Source organism: Rhineura floridana, chromosome 6, assembly GCF_030035675.1.
Source record: "Rhineura floridana isolate rRhiFlo1 chromosome 6, rRhiFlo1.hap2, whole genome shotgun sequence".
Taxonomy (NCBI): Eukaryota; Metazoa; Chordata; class Lepidosauria; order Squamata; family Rhineuridae; genus Rhineura; species Rhineura floridana.
The window spans coordinates 46020126-46040088 of NC_084485.1; the positions used below are offsets into that span (position 1 = coordinate 46020126).

At 44.4% G+C, this 19963-nt stretch overlaps 1 protein-coding gene across 1 annotated transcript in view; it reads left to right on the forward strand.

Annotated features, from left to right (window-relative positions):
* Positions 1–19181, forward strand: part of E2F1 (E2F transcription factor 1) — a 42692-nt gene extending 23511 nt beyond the window's left edge. The window contains exons 6-7 of the mRNA XM_061631653.1: positions 119–323; positions 13238–19181. Coding sequence (XP_061487637.1) covers positions 119–323; positions 13238–13488 — 456 coding nt within the window. The 3' untranslated portion in view covers positions 13489–19181. The remainder of the gene's footprint in view (positions 1–118; positions 324–13237) is intronic.
* The last annotated feature ends 782 nt before the right edge of the window (positions 19182–19963 follow it).

A 19963-nucleotide genomic window follows, 5' to 3' on the forward strand; every position in this document is an offset into this window, starting at 1 on the left:
CATCTCAGGAATATAATTTAAGTTTCCACGATGTCTTGACCATAATCTCTTCTTCAGGGGAAAAACTCTGCAGTATTGTAAGTGTCCCCTCAAATAGCCACCTCTTCTTCTTTGCCAGGCTTTCCAAATTGCTGTGAAAAGCACTCAGGGCCCCATCGATGTGTTCCTGTGTCCAGAAGAGAGCTCTGCAGACTGCAGCCCCATCAAGAGTCCATTGAAAATGGCTGCTGAGGAACCTTCTCCGGGATCTTCACAAGCATCGACGTCTGTCCTTCTGCACCCCTCCCAGGAAATGAATTTACCATTGCTGAGTGCAGATCAAGGTACATGAATGGGAGCAGAGTCAACCGTCTTGAGATCTGGCATCCATTTCTCATTCTCAAAGAGTATTCCAGCATCCTTGTCACTTGCCTCACCTGGTTGCCATTGGTGAATGTAAATTACCTGAAACACAGCCTCTCTACAGAGAATGTACACAGGTGGTTTTCCAGTTGTGGGGGTAGCCATACACCGTGCCTGATGTGTCTGCAGTCTGGGTGGCTGGTTGTTCCTCTGAGAGGGAGGGAGGGGGAAGAAAGGGGATGAAGAGGGATTGGGCTGCTAAAACAGGCCACAGTGTTTCTCCAGAAGGTGCTCATGGTTGTGTCCTATGGATGCCTCTTCTTTCTCTCTTTCTGCTAGCAAGCCCAGTCTAGTTCCTAGCCTGAAGAGCATCTTGTATTTCTTAAATTCCTAGCCACTCCTCTTGGAATCTTTCTGGTTCTCTTGGGCCAGTGATAGGTTTGACGGGAGTCCTAATTTGACCTATAAGGCCATTGCCTTCAAACCACACTCACCTGCCCCACACCCACACATCATATATGATCTCAGGTCCTGGGCAAGTAAAGATGTGGCTGCAAAAGTACAATCAGGAGCCTTAAAATGCTGAGCTGAGCTTATGAAGATTTGGGGAAATGTACCTATAACTTCTATATGGACATGAGAATTGCCTTCTTAGGTCAGACCATGATCCATCTAGTCTGGTATTCTGTGTACAGCTGTGCCCAGCCAGGTACATTTAGAAGCTCATCAGAAAGGTGTAATGGTGGTAGCTTTCCCCTTATTGTGCAGCAGCTATACTTTAGGAATGGTAAGAACTAAATCACAAACACGATAGCACTTAATTTTTACTAAACTAAATCTTAAATGTTACATAAAAGTTGTATAAAAGTTTTAACATTGCAGTTGCAGCAGTCTTATGGGTTGCCGACTGATGGCTGTCCTTAACCTCTTGTTTTTAACCTCCATATTTTATTAACTCTTAACTGACAAGTCATCACAACACTAAACACGCATTGCCCTTAAAACGTCTACGATTAGATTTCATCTTCCCCACCTCACTGTCATTTTTATTCATTGACTGAAACAGAAATCCAACTTTTCCTGCTTTTTCAACTCTGCTTTTTTGCCCAGGAAAGGAATTCCTTCAAAATATTCCCAGATAGTGCCTCTCTTATACCTACAAGCAGTGCCAGTTCTTCTGTGGCAAAAGTGTGGGGGAATATAGGACCTGGAAGCTGTGTCTGTACTATAACGTCTTCCCATATTTCCTTCCAGTCCTCTCCACTGTTCCTTTCTAGTCTGCCTCCATCTGTCCTTTTCTGTATTGTCTCTCTCCTAACTGCTTTGCCTTGTGTGGCCCGGCTCTACCACTACATAAGCTCAGAACAACAAGCACCCCATCCCCTCCCAGCCTGTGGCTTTGCTCATGTAATTTTAGTCAGAGAAACAGAAGCTGAAAGTCCAGAAATTCTTAGAGTTTGTAGTTAGGCTGGGCAGAGCCATTTTCGTGAGATGAGAAACTGAAATGAATGCCCATGTTTGATTGGTAGGTAGCTCAGTGTGTGTGTGAGTGTGATAGAGCCATGAATTCATTTTTATTAAACCGTTCAATGTTTAGCATGTTTGTAATAAGACTGGACTGAATGAGAAATTTACTATTTTATTAATGATTTTTAAAAAAAACCAAATCCTATTTAAATTGAAAAATCTGGTGTTTTTTTTTTAAAAAGCATTGATTTTTATCCATCCTGAAACAGATGCTCTGCTCCTGAACTGTGGTCCTTCACCATAAGTAGCTACAGTCAACAGGTTCTTTGTGCTTTAGGCCTGAGTTAGTCTTATGGTTTGCTATGGGCTGCTGCTAATGGTTGACAGGCACAGCTGGGTCGACTGGCTTAAGGAGGGAAGTATCCAGCCTAACTTTGCTTCTAAAGCTGGCTCTTGCACACACTGGCCTCAGCTTTTGCTTGCCTGAACCGACCTATCTTAAATGTGGCCAGGTTCCTTTCACCTTTTTTTCCCTTGGTATCTTCTGTCATGGTGGTCTATTTCTATGCCAACAGTTGCCATCTTCTCAGCTGCTTTGTTGCTGAGCCTGGCATTTTTTTTGAGCCACCTGCCTTCCCCGTGGCTATGAAAAGGCACAATACTTTCACTTGCTTGGAGTAGCCTAAGGACATGAACAAATAGTGCAGTAAGTAGGTAGGCATTGTGACTCAGCAGTTCTGCCTGTGCCTTTGCATGTGTGGCCTCTGCTGGTGAGGACTAGATGAAGAGTATACAGTGTTAGACATACCTGAAAGGTGCTGCCAAATCTGTAGAGGTCCGGCATGAATTATGTGTCTTGTTTTCAAGTCTCTGGCAAGAGTGACTGCAAGTTAACGCAGTTGCATGCACCCCCTCACCTTAGGAGAGGGGTGGAAAATGCACTGCCAAACTATCAATGGCTGCTAGCCATAATGGCTATGTCCGACCTCCACTGTCAGAGGCAACACGCCTCTGAATACCAGTTGCTGGGAGTCACACATGGGGAGAGGGCTATTGCACTCAGGTTCTGCTTTCTGGCTTCCCACAGGCATGTGGTTGGCCACTGAAAACAGGATGCTGGACTAGACGGGCCTTTGGCTGAGCAGGATGGTGGTGGTCGTTGCTTAGATTTATTTACTGCCCTTCACCCAAAGTTCCCAGGGTGGGTCACAACAGTTTTAAAATACAAACTAAAAACAGTTAAAATCAGCCTAAAATCATGTCACAAAAAATAGGGTGGGTCCTAAAAATGCACGTCTTGGGGGTCAAAGACCAGAGTAAAGAGGTGCATCTTCAGCATTCGCTGAAAACTGTACAGTGAAGTTGCCAGACCCACGTCTGTGGGGAGCAAGTTCCACAACTTAGAGGCTGCCACAGAGAATGCCTTCTCCCGGGCCGCCACTACCCCAAGCTCCTGAATAATAATAATAATAATAATAATAATATTTAATTTGTTTGTCGCCTATCTGGCAATTAGCCACTCTAGGCGACGTACATTAAAAGAGATAAAATACAATAATAACAGATGTAATAACATTAATAACAATAGATAAAATACTGGACAGTCATCAATACATATAAAAGCAATTATAATAACAACATACGATAAATGACAGAATCATGGTGATTTACCCAATGACCTCAAAGGCCTGTTGGAATAGCCACGTCTTCAGGGCCTTGTGGAATACATCTAGGGAAGGGGCATGTCGAAGATCATATGGGAGGGAGTTCCAGAGAGTGGGGGCCACCACAGAAAAGGCCTTCTCCCTAGTACCCACCAACCTAACTGTTTTGGTTGGAGGGATTGAGAGAAGGCCTTGTGTGGCTGATCTAGTTGGGCGGCATAATTGGTGGCGGTGGAGGCGCTCTTTCAGGTAAGCTGGGCCGAAACCGTACAGGGTTTTAAAGGTTAAAACCAACACCTTGAATCGGGCCCGGAAAACAACCGGCAGCCAGTGTAGGTCAAACAACATTGGCGTGATGTGATCCCGTCGGCGGCTGTTAGTAAGTAAGCGCGGCGCCGCATTCTGTATAAGCTGTAATTTCCGGGTCGTTTTCAAGGGTAACCCCACGTAGAGCGCATTACAGTAGTCCAATCGAGAGGTGACCAGGGCATGCACTACGAGCGGGAGCTGTTGAACAGGAAGGTAGGGTTGCAGCCTACATATAAGGTGTAATTGATACCAAGCTGCCCGGCTCACTGCCGAAATCTGAGCCTCCATGGACAGCTTGGAATCAAGAACAACCCCGAGGCTGCGGACCTGGTCCTGTAGGGGCAACTTCACCCCACCAAACACCAGGTCAACATCTCCTAACCCTCCCTTGTCTCCCACAAGTAGTACCTCGGTCTTATCAGGGTTCAACTTCAACCTGTTCCTGCCCATCCATCCACTCACGGATTCCAGGCACTTGGACATGGTCTCCACAGCCCTCTCTGGTGAAGATTTAAATGAGAGATAGAGCTGAGTGTCATCCGCATATTGGTGACACTGCAGCCCAAATCTCCTGATGATCTCTCCCAGCGGCTTTACATAGATGTTAAATAGCATGGGAGAGAGGATAGAACCCTGTGGCACACCACAATTGAGAGGCCAAGGGTCTGAAACCTCGTCGCCCAATGCTACCTGTTGGCGCCTATCAGAGAGAAAGGACTGGAACCACTGTAAAACCGTGCCTCCCAATCCCAAACTCTCCAGGCGATCTAAAAGGATACCGTGGTCGACGGTATCAAAAGCCGCTGAGAGATCCAGGAGGACAAGGAAGGTGAATTCTCCCCTATCCAGTGCCCTCCTCATATCATCTACCAGAGCGACCAAGGCTGTTTCAGTTCCATGTCCAGTCCTGAAACCCGATTGGTATGGATCTAGATAATCCGTTTCATCCAAGTGTGTCTGCAGCTGATTTGCCACCACTCTCTCAATGACCTTGCCCAAGAATGGTAAGTTTGAAAGTTTGAAGATTGTGGAACTACCAAAAGGTCCCCCTCTGTTGATCTCAACATCTGAGAGTGTCTGTAGGGAAGGAGGTGGTCTTTCAGATATTTGGGACCTAAGTCGTTTAGGGCTTTAAGCACTAACGTGAGCACCTTGAATTAGGCCCAGAAACAAATTTGCAACCATGCAGCTGTTTTAAAACAGGAGTTATATGATTTCTAAGGGGAACCCCTACCAGTAATCTGGCTGATGCATTTTGGACCAGTTGTAGTGTCCAAGTTGTCTTCAAGTGCAGCCCTATGTAGAGCACAATTTACTAATCCAGTCTGGAAGTTACCAGAACATGGAGTACTGTGGTCAAATCATCTCTGTCCAGAAGGAGCCAAAGCTGGTAAACCACCTGGAGCTGGAAAAAGGCACTCCTAGCCACTGAGGCTACCTGACCCTCCAGTGACATAGTTAAGAACATAAGAAGAGCCTGCTGGATCAGGCCAGTGGCCCATCTAGTCCAGCATCCTGTTCTCACAGTGGCCAACCAGGTGCCTGGGGGAAGCCCGCAAGCAGGACCCGAGTGCAAGAACACTCTCCCCTCCTGGGGCTTCCGGCAACTGGTTTTCAGAAGCATGCTGCCTCTGACTAGGGTGGCAGAGCACAGCCATCATGGCTAGTAGCCATTGATAGCCCTGTCCTCCATGAATTTGTCTAATCTTCTTTTAAAGCCGTCCAAGCTGGTGGCCATTACTGCATCTTGTGGGAGCAAATTCCATAGTTTAACTATGCGCTGAGTAAAGAAGTACTTCCTTTTGTCTGTCCTGAATCTTCCAACATTCAGCTTCTTTGAATGTCCACGAGTTCTAGTATTATGAGAGAGGGAGAAGAACTTTTCTCTATCCACTTTCTCAATGCCATGCATAATTTTATACACTTCTATCATGTCTCCTCTGACCCGCCTTTTCTCTAAACTAAAAAGCCCCAAATGCTGCAACCTTTCGTCGTAAGGGAGTCGCTCCATCCCCTTGATCATTCTGGTTGCCCTCTTCTGAACCTTTTCCAACTCTATAATATCCTTTTTGAGATGAGGCGACCAGAACTGTACACAGTATTCCAAATGCGGCCGCACCATAGATTTATACAACGGCATTATGATATCGGCTGTTTTATTTTCAATACCTTTCCTAATTATCCCTAGCATGGAATTTGCCTTTTTCACAGCTGCCGCACACTGGGTCGACATTTTCATCGTGCTGTCCACTACAACCCCGAGGTCTCTCTCCTGGTCGGTCACCGCCAGTTCGGACCCCATGAGCGTATATGTGAAATTAAGATTTTTTGCTCCAATATGCATAATTTTACACTTGTTTATATTGAATTGCATTTGCCATTTTTCTGCCCATTCACTCAGTTTGGAGAGGTCTTTTTGGAGCTCTTCGCAATCCCTTTTTGTTTTAACAACCCTGAACAATTTAGTGTCATCAGCAAACTTGGCCACTTCACTGCTCACTCCTAATTCTAGGTCATTAATGAACAAGTTGAAAAGTACAGGTCCCAATACCGATCCTTGAGGGACTCCACTTTCTACAGCCCTCCATTGGGAGAACTGTCCGTTTATTCCTAATCTCTGCTTTCTGCTTCTTAACCAATTCCTTATCCACAAGAGGACCTCTCCTCTTATTCCATGACTGCTAAGCTTCCTCAGAAGCCTTTGGTGAGGTACCTTGTCAAACGCTTTTTGAAAGTCTAAGTACACTATGTCCACTGGATCACCTCTATCTATATGCTTGTTGACACTCTCAAAGAATTCTAATAGGTTACTGAGACAGGACTTTCCCTTGCAGAAGCCATGCTGGCTCTGCTTCAGCAAGGCTTGTTCTTCTATGTGCTTAGTTAATCTAGCTTTAATAATACTTTCTACCAGTTTTCCAGGGACAGAAGTTAAGCTAACTGGCCTGTAATTTCCGGGATCCCCTCTGGATCCCTTTTTGAAGATTGGCGTTACATTTGCCACTTTCCAGTCCTCAGGCACGGAGGAGGACCCAAGGGACAAGTTACATATTTTAGTTAGCAGATCAGCAATTTCACATTTGAGTTCTTTGAGAACTCTCGGGTGGATGCCATCCGGGCCCGGTGATTTGTCAGTTTTTATATTGTCCATTAAGCTTAGAACTTCCTCTCTCGTTACCACTATTTGTCTCAGTTCCTCAGAATCCCTTCCTGCAAATGTTAGTTCAGGTTCAGGGATCTGACCTATATCTTCCGCTGTGAAGACAGATGCAAAGAATTCATTTAGCTTCTCTGCAATCGTCTCCCTAGATGGTCTCCTGCTTTGAATGTATTTATAGAATTTTTTGTTGTTGGTTTTTATGTTCTTAGCAATGTGCTCCTCAAATTCTTTTTTAGCATCCCTTATTGTCTTCTTGCATTTCTTTTGCCAGAGTTTGTGTTCTTTTTTATTTTCTTCATTTGGACAAGACTTCCATTTTTTGAAGGAAGACTTTTTGCCAATTGGACCCTTGGATGATAAGGGAGTCAAAGGTGTACTAAAGAACGATAAGGAGATTGCAGAGAAGCTAAATGAATTCTTTCCATCTGTCTTCACAGTGGAAGATATAGGGCAGATCCCTGAACCTGAACTAACATTTGCAGGAAGGGATTCTGAGGAACTAAGACAAATAGTGGTAACGAGAGAGGAAGTTCTAAGCTTAATGGACAATATAAAAACTGACAAATCACCGGGCCCGGATGGCTTCCACCCGAGAGTTCTCAAAGAACTCAAAGGTGAAATTGCTGATCTGCTAACTAAAATATGTAACTTGTCCCTCGGGTCCTCCTCCGTGCCTGAGGACTGGAAAATGGCAAATGTAACGCCAATCTTCAAAAAGGGATCCAGAGGGGATCCCGGAAATTACAGGCCAGCTAGCTTAACTTCTGTCCCTGGAAAACTGGTAGAAAGTATTATTAAAGCTAGATTAACTAAGCACATAGAAGAACAAGCCTTGCTGAAGCAGAGCCAGCATGGCTTCTGCAAGGGAAAGTCCTGTCTCAGTAACCTATTAGAATTCTTTGAGAGTGTCAACAAGCATATAGATAGAGGTGATCCAGTGGACATAGTGTACTTAGACTTTCAAAAAGCGTTTGACAAGGTACCTCACCAAAGGCTTCTGAGGAAGCTTAGCAGTCATGGAATAAGAGGAGAGGTCCTCTTGTGGATAAGGAATTGGTTAAGAAGCAGAAAGCAGAGATTAGGAATAAACGGACAGTTCTCCCAATGGAGGGCTGTAGAAAGTGGAGTCCCTCAAGGATCGGTATTGGGACCTGTACTTTTCAACTTGTTCATTAATGACCTAGAATTAGGAGTGAGCAGTGAAGTGGCCAAGTTTGCTGATGACACTAAATTGTTCAGGGTTGTTAAAACAAAAAGGGATTGCGAAGAGCTCCAAAAAGACCTCTCCAAACTGAGTGAATGGGCGGGAAAATGGCAAATGCAATTCAATATAAACAAGTGTAAAATTATGCATATTGGAGCAAAAAATCTTAATTTCACATATACGCTCATGGGGTCTGAACTGGCGGTGACCGACCAGGAGAGAGACCTCGGGGTTGTAGTGGACAGCACAATGAAAATGTCGACCCAGTGTGCGGCAGCTGTGAAAAAGGCAAATTCCATGCTAGGGATAATTAGGAAAGGTATTGAAAATAAAACAGCCGATATCATAATGCCGTTGTATAAATCTATGGGGCGGCCGCATTTGGAATACTGTGTACAGTTCTGGTCGCCTCATCTCAAAAAGGATATTATAGAGTTGGAAAAGGTTCAGAAGAGGGCAACCAGAATGATCAAGGGGATGGAGCAACTCCCTTACGAGGAAAGGTTGCAGCATTTGGGGCTTTTTAGTTTAGAGAAAAGGCGGGTCAGAGGAGACATGATAGAAGTGTATAAAATTATGCATGGCATTGAGAAAGTGGATAGAGAAAAGTTCTTCTCCCTCTCTCAATACTAGAACTCGTGGACATTCAAAGAAGCTGAATGTTGGAAGATTCAGGACAGACAAAAGGAAGTACTTCTTTACTCAGCGCATAGTTAAACTATGGAATTTGCTCCCACAAGATGCAGTAATGGCCACCAGCTTGGACGGCTTTAAAAGAAGATTAGACAAATTCATGGAGGACAGGGCTATCAATGGCTACTAGCCATGATGGCTGTGCTCTGCCACCCTAGTCAGAGGCAGCATGCTTCTGAAAACCAGTTGCCGGAAGCCTCAGAAGGGGAGAGTGTTCTTGCACTCGGGTCCTGCTTGCGGGCTTCCCCCAGGCACCTGGTTGGCCACTGTGAGAACAGGATGCTGGACTAGATGGGCCACTGTCCTGATCCAGCAGGCTCTTCTTATGTTCTTAAGAGCTTCCTTGACTTTGCTCGTTAACCATGCTGGCATCTTCTTGGCCCTGGCGGTACCTTTTCTGATCTGCGGTATGCACTCCAGTTGAGCTTCTAATATAGTGTTTTTAAACAACTTCCAAGCATTTTCGAGTGATGTGACCCTCTGGACTTTGTTTTTCAGCTTTCTTTTTACCAATCCCCTCATTTTTGTGAAGTTTCCTCTTTTGAAGTCAAATGTGACCGTGTTGGATTTTCTTGGCAATTGGCCAGTTACATGTATGTTTAATTTAATAGCACTGTGGTCACTGCTCCCAATCGGTTCAACAACACTTACATCTTGCACCAGGTCCCGGTCCCCACTGAGGATTTGGGTCCCAGGGTCCAAGAGTACCCACAAGCTGCTGACCTGTTCCTTCCAAGGGAGTGCAACCCCATCCAGAACAGGCCATCTCCTGGACATGACAACTCTGGACACATGACACCTCTGTCTTTTCAGGATTCAGCCTTAATTTATTGGCTCACATCCAGTTCATCACTGCCTCCAAGCACTGGTTCAGCACCTCAAACACCTCACCTGATTCATATGGAACAGAGAGGTGAAGCTGGGTATCATCTGCATACTGATGGCATCTAACTCCCAATCTCCTGATGACAGCTCCCAGTGGCATAGCATGGGGGACAAGATGGAACCCTGCAGAACACCACAGGAGAGTTCCCATGGTGCCAAACAATAGCTTCCCATAACTACTTTTAGAAGCTGCCCTGGAGGTATGAGCAGAAACATTGAAGCACAGTGCCCCCACCTCCCTGAGATGCTCCAAAAGGATACCATGGTCAACATTATCAAAAGCCACCAAGAGACCAAGGAGCAGGGTCGCACTCACCCTATCTCTCTCCCAACAGATGTTATCAGCTAGGGTGACCAAGGCAGTTTCAGTGCCATCGCCAGGCCTGAAGCTAGACTGGAATGAATCCAACTAATCAGTTTCCTCCAAGCATGCTTGAAGTTGGACCACCATCACCTTCCCAAGCACCTTGCCCCAAAAGGGGATATTTGCCAGTAGGTGATAGTTGTTTGAACACTTCAGGATCCAGAGAGTTCCTCTTGAGGAGGAGATGCACTACCACCTCCTCAAGGCCTATCCTCCAATGAAGCATTAATCACTCCCTGGACCCACTCAGTCAATCCCTTATGGCTAGATCTAAGAAGTCAAGGGGCAGGTGGTCAGCCGCACTTCTTCACTGTCCAGTACAGAGGAAACTGATCCAGTACAAATGTTCTTATACTGGACAGAGCCAGGCATTCCTCTTCACTGTCCTACCACCACCACCACCACCCCAGCTCGATCTTTGTACTTTGTAGTTTTCCTGTGAAGCCCCTGTTCTTGGGACATGAGAGATGGGGGACAAAGTGTGATGGAACAGATTCCCTGTTCAACCAAGATTATAGCAACCTTGATGGAAGGGCCTGGGCGGAAAACACACAACAGGGGACCAACAGCTTTTTAAAAATCCAAGGAAAGACAATAATATAGTGGATTTCTCTCTATTCCCAATGATCCCCAATATATACCTTTTTTTCAAGAGAAAGCATTTCTATCCACTGTTCCAAATACTAGTAATTTATTCCTAAGACGTAATATTATATTGTGATTGTTATGTATATGTGGATATTGTATTTTATATTGTGTACGTCACCCAGAGTGTCCGTTAAGTCGGACAGATGGGCGACTAATAAATAAAAATTTATTATAATAAGAAACAAGTTAGAAGTCCTTCACAGCTCCATCTGTATTAAACAGACTTGCCTCTTCCTTGAAAAAAGAATGATATATCCCAGTACATTGGGAACAAAGGACAAAAAAAATCTGGTTAAAAAAAATCTGTACTGGAAACCTGCCCCACATTGGGGGCCCGTTGTTGCTCTCTGAGAGGAGAAGCCCTGAAGCAACTTCTGACTTCATTGCTTGTTAAGTGATTCTATAATTAAGTGGGAGGCTGGCATGTTTGGCACACTGAGCTTAGCAGTTCTTTAGGGAATTGTATTGATCTACTACCTAACATAGTCAGCAGTGAGCTGGTATGTAAATAGCTACTTGCCTAGTCACCTGTGACAAGCAAGAATCTCTCCTAGGCAAGCCTGCAGAGAAACCTTTATTGTGAATGGTATTTTTTCCCATTTCCATTAATTTGCATACTCCAGTTTATTAACATAATCATCAAGTGGAATTTGAAGGCATATTTATTTGTCCAGGTCTTTGGAAGGGGATAGATACATTTAGGCACTGTAGTTTCTTAATGACTGTCATTTTAGTTATTAGATATTGTCACATCAGGTTTTATTAGCCACCCAAGGCACCCTTGCAGGAGGAGCCACAGTTATAAACTTGCTAAGTATAGACTATTGGGAAAGTTTAAACTTTTTGTGGACATTTCTGTAGCCTTCTTTGCAAGGTTGAGCAAAAAGATGTGGTTGATGCACTTTGGAATTTACTATTTTGTGTACAGAAGGGTTTGCTCAGGATAACCACTTTGAAATAAACTGCTCTGTATGAGAGTATATGTGTCTCTTGCACAAACAAGTTCTCAATCATCCATCTGCCTTTTCGGAGTTATCATTTATATTCTTCCTTTTGGCTTTTCGTCCTATTGTTAAAAAAAACCTGAGCTCTCTGATATTGCTAAATTGTCTGCATTTCTTTTGAAGTTTATGAGAGGATTTTTGACAGCCTCTTTTATGAATTCTAAAAATGTCAACACACATGAACCTTGCAGAATTCCCTGGAATTATACAGCCACTCTTACTATAGCCAGCATGGATTTTTCACATTCTGCCATGTTAAATTGAAAATACCCCCATGCCATTCTGCCACTCCCCATTAGCTCATTTCTGAACAAAAGCTTACAAAACTTATAGTCCTGAACTCAGAAACGCTTGCTTAACAACCCTCTAAGTTTTCATGGTGAATCTAGAGTTCAAAGGGTAAAACAAGAGAAAAAAATCCAGACCCCTGTTGGATTTTTTTCTGTCAGTGGTTTCATAATTTGTTGAAATGAATTAAAAATCAACCATATTCAGAGAGTACATGTAATCCTGTTACTGACCTTGCCCCATACTCTGATCTTCATCATCTGCAGTTTAAAGGTTTAAAAAATGCATGGCTGATTTTTAATTAATTTAAGAAATTTAACATTGGAGTCTATGATAGCTCAGGCATTCTCAGTAAGAACCAAGTGTCAGTGTTCTAAAAGCCAGACTAACAGCTGTTTGGCTTGGCTTAGTTGGGAGGCCACACCCACACCAGACATTTATTCCACTTAAAACATTCATGGCTTCCCCCAAAGAATCTGGGGAAGTGTAGTTTGTGAAGGGTGCTAAGAGTTGTTAGGAGATCTCTATTCCCCTGACAGAGCTCCAGTGACTAGAGTGGTTTAACAGTCAGCCCCTCTTGTGGTGACCATAACTCTGTGAGGGGAATAGGGCGGCATCTAACAATTCTCAGCACCCTTCACAAACTACACTTCCCAGAATTCTTTAGGGGAAGCCATGACTCTATAAAGTGGAATAAATGACTGGTGTGGATGTGGCCAGGAACAGCTTTGGCTTAAATTTGGGTGGGAGAGTACACTTGTCTGCTGTAGAATAAAAAGGTGAGGGAAACACCAAAAAATAACAATACTGTTAACAATGTTTTCCTTTTGGAAAGGAAAGGGGATTTCCCTTTGCCCAGTGCCCACCCACCTAATCTCCCCTCCTTCTCCCCCATAGTTTCACCTATCCTAAGCATGATTGCACAGGAATAAATCCCACTGAACTCAATAAGCATATAAATGATCAATCCATTCTCAGCAAACTAGCCCTATAAATGTTTACAAATGCAAACACAATTTGGGTTGGTCTTTCACATGAAATAAAATAAATCGTGAGCTTTGGACTGTCTTGTGTGTAAATGTTATATGTCTTTTAATGTGTGTGTTAAAAACAGTTTTCATTGTACATTGCCCAAAGAACCAGGTTGTGGAGCAATTAAGAAATATAAGTAATAATTAAACAAAATAAATGTCTTTTCTCTTTTGGCAGAGCCCCTCTTGCCTGCGGAGAGCAATCTGCCACTGAAGTCCCCTGCAGATGATGTGAACTTCTCACCACTGGCCTCCGTGGATGCTTTGCTCCAGCAGGGCAAGGATGACTTCTCAAGTTTCCTGCCCACTGAATTCATTGCACTTTCGCCACCCCAGACCCAGGACTATCATTTTGGGCTCGAGGAGGGTGAAGGCATCAGTGAGCTCTTTGACTGTGACTTTGGAGACTTTACTTCCTTGGATTTCTGAGCAACCTCAGGTGGGGTGGGGGTGGGGGAATGCAACTCAGCTGACCCTGCCCAACCACAGGGCATCCTCTCAGAGCTGACGTCTGAATGTAACCACAAGGCTAGCCTTAGCCTCCTTGGCCAGCATGCTGTGGAGTAGACTCCAGCGGAGGAGAGAAAAAGCTTGAGGCAGCAGCGGCAGGGATGCGATTCAGTTCCTGGAGATGGCTGTCTTGTCATGATTGAGAAAGGTGCCTATGAAGCTAATCGCTGCTGTGAATGTTGTAGGCCTCTTTCTGTGGCCTTATCAGGGGTCAGCAGGCACCATCTTCAGCCTGCTGCATCCAGGCCTATAGTAGTAGTGGCTAGGATCAGTGGGTGGACTCATCTTGATTCACTGGTGCCATGTTGTGACTCTGTAGGGATAGTCCTAGTAATTAATGCTGTTGCCCTAGCAACAGCTCTTAACTCTCGCTCAGCCACTCCTTTCCCTGAATCCTCACTGAATCATATTTAGTGGTGGGCAGTCTCCCCCTCCCTCTCAGCTGTTTATCCTTCCTTCCTATGAGCAAGTCCCTCTGTTGCCTTGGAAACCATGACGGTCAGAAGATCTCCTTCTGAGAACAGGTGCTCCTTCCCTCATACTGTCAGCAAAGTTTCCTTTGAGTTGTAAGGCAGTAATGGTCTTGACCTTGTTGTGAGGGAGCACCTCTCTGCTAACCAGCTGTAGAACAAAAAGGCAGGAATGGTAGTTCTAAATAATTGGTGATAACCTGACACCCCATTGTCCTGCAGACCAGATCATTCTGGTTGGCTGGCATTGAGGCAGCAACAGTTTGCAGTTTAAGAACAAGGGGGTGAGTTGTTTTTTGCTGGCAAGGTAAACCTGAGATGTGTAATCCAGTGGTAAAATAGTGGCCATTTTGAGGAAACGAAGCCAAGTGGGTTGAGGTGGTGTGGAGAGAATCTTTCAGTTGGAAGAAGGAGAAGAAGAAAAGCTGCTTAGAGCTAGTGAAACAAAATAATCGTATGTGCCTGAAGAGTTGCTTCTCCCCCCCCTTTGTGTTTTAAACTAGTGTTTGAAAAAGAGAGGCGAACTTTTGAATGCAAAAGTCAAGAATGGTGGAGTGAGTTGTTTCTGGGTATTAGCGTAGAGCAAGAGAATTTTCTTCTCTGAGGTCCTACTCATGATAAAGCTTTAAGGAGAGTTCTGCATAGATTATTTATTTATTATGGGCTTCCCACCCTCTACCCCATTATGCTTTTTTGGAAGGCCTCTGATTCTCCCACCTCCTGGTGTGGAATGTGTTCGATTCTGGGGATGGGTTTGGTCTTTTATTTTGTTTTTTTTTAAAGTAGTTGGCTAGATGGCCAGTGGGTTTAGTTGCCCTTATCTTTGATGAACAGGAGACAGATAGGGCGATGCTTAAGGTGAAGTCAGCCAGAACATTTTGCTTTGGCAGGAGAGAGTCCAAAACATGGCTCACTAGTCTTCATTAAAGCAAAGGATTCTGTTCACTGACTCTAGCTCAGATAATAGTGTAAGACAGCACATGATGAATGCCTTTTTTCCCGAAGACTTGTTCGACCCTTCCCCTGGAAAGCTAAAGGCACAAAGTCCTGACTGACTTCAGTCTCCGCAATGCCCAACTGCCCCTCCCCTGCCCCCTGTGCTAAGCACTGTGGGATTCCCTGCCCCCCAGAAGTCATGAATTCATATTATTTATTTATTATTTATGTGGCTCCATCCAGTGCTCCTGGAAGGTTAAAGGAAAGTTATTGGAGGAGGAGACTGCATGAAGTAAAAACTCTGCACGCCCAAGCATGTAGAAAGAGACCATATTGTATCCTGGTAGAATAGCTAACCTAGCAGAATTGAGAATGGAGGATTTGGAAGCGAGTAGCTGGTGTGTTGTAGATGAGCTGTTGGCTGCGGTAGGACAAGATTGCTGTGTGTCCCCATCCACGTGATGGGAGTGTGGCTGGTCAAGATGGTTGTATTGAAATGCTATTTATTGGTAGAAAAATGAACTGCAGGTTCATTTTGTACAGGAATACTTTTGGGGGGGCAGGGGTGTTAACAAGGAGGGAAAGGGTGAGAGAGAGACATACTGACCTAGTTATATGAGTCTGAGCAAGGAATATCTCTCTTCTGGCCTTATCCATATTGAAGAGCAGCTTTAGTTGTCAGAAAGCCAGGACAAATGAGGCTTCAGCGAAACCTTTAAAGTTATGGATGTTGCTGGCTTCATATCATATGACAGGGCAGCTATCAGTGCTGTCCCTTGGGTGTCAGCTTCAATAATACCACAAATTTCAATTACTAGAACTCACCAAAGCATGAGAGACTTCATACAAGTCTCTCTTGCATCACAGAAAAGGCCACTGTGGCTGTATGTGTGTGAAGCTTTCATACTCAGCAACTCGGTGTCTGGTGTAGGCGGTCTTTACGGTGTTGATAGGTTTGTGGAACAGCCTTGTCCATCTGGGCTAGTTCTATCAGGAAAAGATGCTGTGTAGGCATTTTAGAACAAGAGGGCTGGGACCCCTCTTGTGCATGGTGGCACTTGATTGTGGGTACCCTAAAACTGCACTGGAAGCTCTTCTGCTGGCCAGAGTGGTGGGGGATGGAGAATAAGAATGGAGCCTTTCTAACTGGGCTGCCTTTGGCTGTCATATACAGAATGAGTCCTCAGCCCTGCTTAAGCATTTAAGCCCTCTCATCCAAACACTTAACAGGGCTGTGTGCACCAAACCCTCCTCCCCTGACCACTGCACAGTCAGAATGAAGGTTTGCAAGGATTCTATCCTCATTCAGCTGAACATAGTAATAAAGATGGAGATGCATTCTGTCAGTCAGTCAAATACTCTGTTAACAGCACTGTTCTTCAGTCTTGGGTACCCAGATAAGTCTACAACTCCCATCATCCTTTGCCATTGGCTAAACTGGCTGGGATTAATGGGAGTTGTAGTCCAACATCTGGGGACCCATGGTTGAAGATATGTGGCCTACAGCATGTATTGTTTTTTCACTCCTGCCGTAAAGCTGAAACTTAAGAGCAACCCTTCCGTAGCTAAGCTCTGTAGTCACTGCAAAAGGAGAAACAGCTGTCTCCTAGCAGGCAGAACATCTGCAAGTTCTGTCCTGAAGCAAGAAGAGTTATATTCTCCACAGAAAACACATGTGCGCCTTTTAGAATGGGTGCCATAATGTGTGCTTTTACATCTTTACCCTAGCCTTATTTCCTGATTCAGACAACAGTGTAGGGTCTTGATCACATTCACCTGAACAACTTTCTTCTAGTTTAAGTGCACAGGACTCCTGTCTGATGATCTCTCCTCATGAGAATGTGGATAACCTAAGAAATGTGGGTCAGTGCACAGAGAAACAAGCTGTTGCCATAATGTCACTACTTCCAAACAACTTGTTGAGACCAGCCGTTTCTTCTTGGTATGCCTGTTCTGTGCACAGCTGTACTTTTCTTAGGGAGTGGGGAATGTCTTTTTCAAGGGCTTGCCCCATTGCCGACTCAGATCATGCTTTCTGGTTCGTGTAAAGTGCCTCACTGTATTCCCCAGCAGCCTCCATAGCGTAGGCCACTTCACAGGCCTTTTGGGGTTTTGATACAGCTAACAAAATTTTTCCAAAACTGCTGACTGCAAAAGCCAGAAACAAATTGGTCCCATAAAGCATCACTTTATTTTTTTATTTATTAAATTTATATCCCACCCTTCATCCCCAACATTCATTCAAATGGGTAGTGTTTCGATAATTTTCCTTGAGCAGCTGCAATGGACACTTCTGGGTTTCACTGATGGAACCCATTTAACATTCCGCTATCATTCATTGGGTGAGGAAAAAATGATCTTGCATGCTTGCTGTGATGTCAGAGCACTTAGCATTTCCAGGAAATGTCAGAGGCAATAAATCAAGTAGCACTCCTTACATTTTGAATGATTGCCGAATGAGTTTCAGCATTCCTGGAAGCTGCCTAAAACGAATGAATATCTGGAATGGAGGTGCAGGCTACACATTTCTCTTCAAAAACATGTTACTCATGCTTCAGGGACTTTGTTGAATTCTTCTGTGTTGCCTAGAGAAGTTCCCACATTTTTGAGGAGGAGGACAGCTCTTGAGATTAAGCACAAGCACTCTTTCAGTGTGCTGGCCGTGAATGGTAGCCAGCCAGAGTCTCAGTTCTGGTTTCTCTGCCTTCCTGGGCTGCAATAAGGAGGATTTGTTGAGCACCAATATATGGTTGATGAGCTACTTTTGCCTTGATAGGTCACAAGTTCTAGAGACCTGCTTTCTTGTGTTCTGTGGACCCCTCTGGTTAGTTAAGGAAAATAAACTGGTCCTTTGCCAGACTTGTACAGGCAAGACAGCTGCTGTCTACCCTACTAGCTGTAGTTTTCAACTTTGCATAAAAAAGCTGCTCAATTTTTCCAGCTCTCAACCTCAGATGTCATGTCACGTATAGCAGAAGTCTATCCAGTAATTCTTTTTCAGGTTGCCTACCTTCTCTTGCTCATTTTGCCTCTACAGTTAAGTTTTCCTGTGGTTGAATAATCTTTTTGTAAAATAAAAATAAAACTAGGTCTTTCATCTTATTTGAGGCCTGGGAGGTACCTGTGTCAATGTGCTCCAAATAGCAGTAGACTGAAAGATCCTTGTTGCCAGATAAAATGATCAGCACCCTAAGTGACAGAGAAAACAAAAGGCTCCACAGGGGTAAAGGAGCAGTACATCACAGCCTATGAGAAAAGGAGGTGCACTATGCACGTTGATCTTGCATGGTTAAAGAAATCAAACTGAAAAGTGAGTGTGTATCATATGTACAAAACATCTTCCAGGGCTTCTTTTGTTGGAAAGGTGGCCTATATGCCATTAGACAGAACTTCCAAGGAGTTGGCAAGAGGGAGACTCAGCCACTTAACTGTATTGGTTAAAATGAATTTTGGAGATCCAGGTAAAAGTGCGTTGGATCCAAAGCCTGTTGTGAGAAGAGCTGAACATATGATATTCCAGTATCTTGAATGTGAGCATGGATTTCTAGAAGCAGCTGTAGAAAGTTCTATTGATATCAGTCTGAGAAAATGATACAGGGAGTGATGGGATGGAAGAGGATGGGAGCGGGCTCTTTCTCCCTTCCTGCTTTTCACCCAGATGGGAGCACTTACACAAATACATATACCAATAGCTTTGAAAAGCTATTGGAGCAAAGAAATAAAAGCCTAGATTATGTGTGATTCTTCTCCTTCCAGTAGGTCTTTGTTCCTCCTTCCAGTGAAAAGTAGGGGCAAGTCCAAGTAGAGATTGGCTTTTGTCAAGTTTTTATTAAAATTGAAAGCACAGTAAGAGGGGAAAATGTCTTCCGCCCCAGTGAGAGAGTGTGTGGAGTTTGTGTTGGAGGTGGATGCTTCATGGAAAGGACTACAGAATTTCAAGCATTTTGGGAGAGCATTGGTATTTGGTTGGGGCAGCTAAAGGCTGCTGGGATATTGTGGTGATGGTTCTTAAGGGTTGCACCTTTTTTCTTTTGGTAAGTGCCCAGCCAGGAGCAGTTGGTCCTTTGGCAGCCAAGCAACTACGTGCATTGCAAAAACTGCAGCAAATCCCAGTGCCTGAAATAAACTTCTGTGTGCCTTATTTAATATATAAAACAAGCCTGTTCATGATTTGTGCTTTTAGTTTTAATAAATATTTCTACTTCATTTTCTCTTTGCTCTGGAATGTTTCTATTCTAATTTTTAAAACTCTGGGTTCTCCTCTGCTGCATTCAGAGGTTCATATGTGGAACAGGACCTCTGAACATATTAAGAATACTAGGGGCATTGCTTCTGCGCACTTTATGCACCAACCTCACCTCACCCCTCAGCACCGCCAGACACCCAGACCCAGGCACCCCTAAACACACACAGGTACCCCAAACAAACACACACAGGCACTCCCTAACTCCCCCCAGACAACTCGCTCCCTTTGCCAACACTCCTCCTCACAATACCTCAGTGCCTCCAGACTGGCACATGCTGAAGCTTCCTCTTCTCTTCCTTTCCCCCAAACAGCTTGCAAAGCTTCCTCCTCTTCCCCACCATAGGTCATCAACATGCAGGCCTCACTGTTACTCTTCCTCTCATTGTGGTGCTCTCCTCCTCCCCAATGGGTTTCCAAGCTCCCCATCCCACACGGGTCTCCAAGCTCACAGTGAAATGCTCTGTAGGGCATGAGTCAGCTTGGACCTCTGTAGAAACCAAGGTGTGACCTCTTTTCCCGGAGTTCACGTTCTTTCTTCTATTAGATAAGAAGTGCAAGACAGTTCCTTTGAAGTAGACAGAAGCAGTACACAATCACAAGTGGCTTATGAGTATTGTTATGACTATAGAGAGTGAAGTCATGGGAGGGGGGAAACAGAGTAGTAAACATCCACCAAATGTTTTGTGATGGCAGTGCCACATATGGGCCACTTGCAACAAGAGTCTCTGTCTAGTATAAAGCA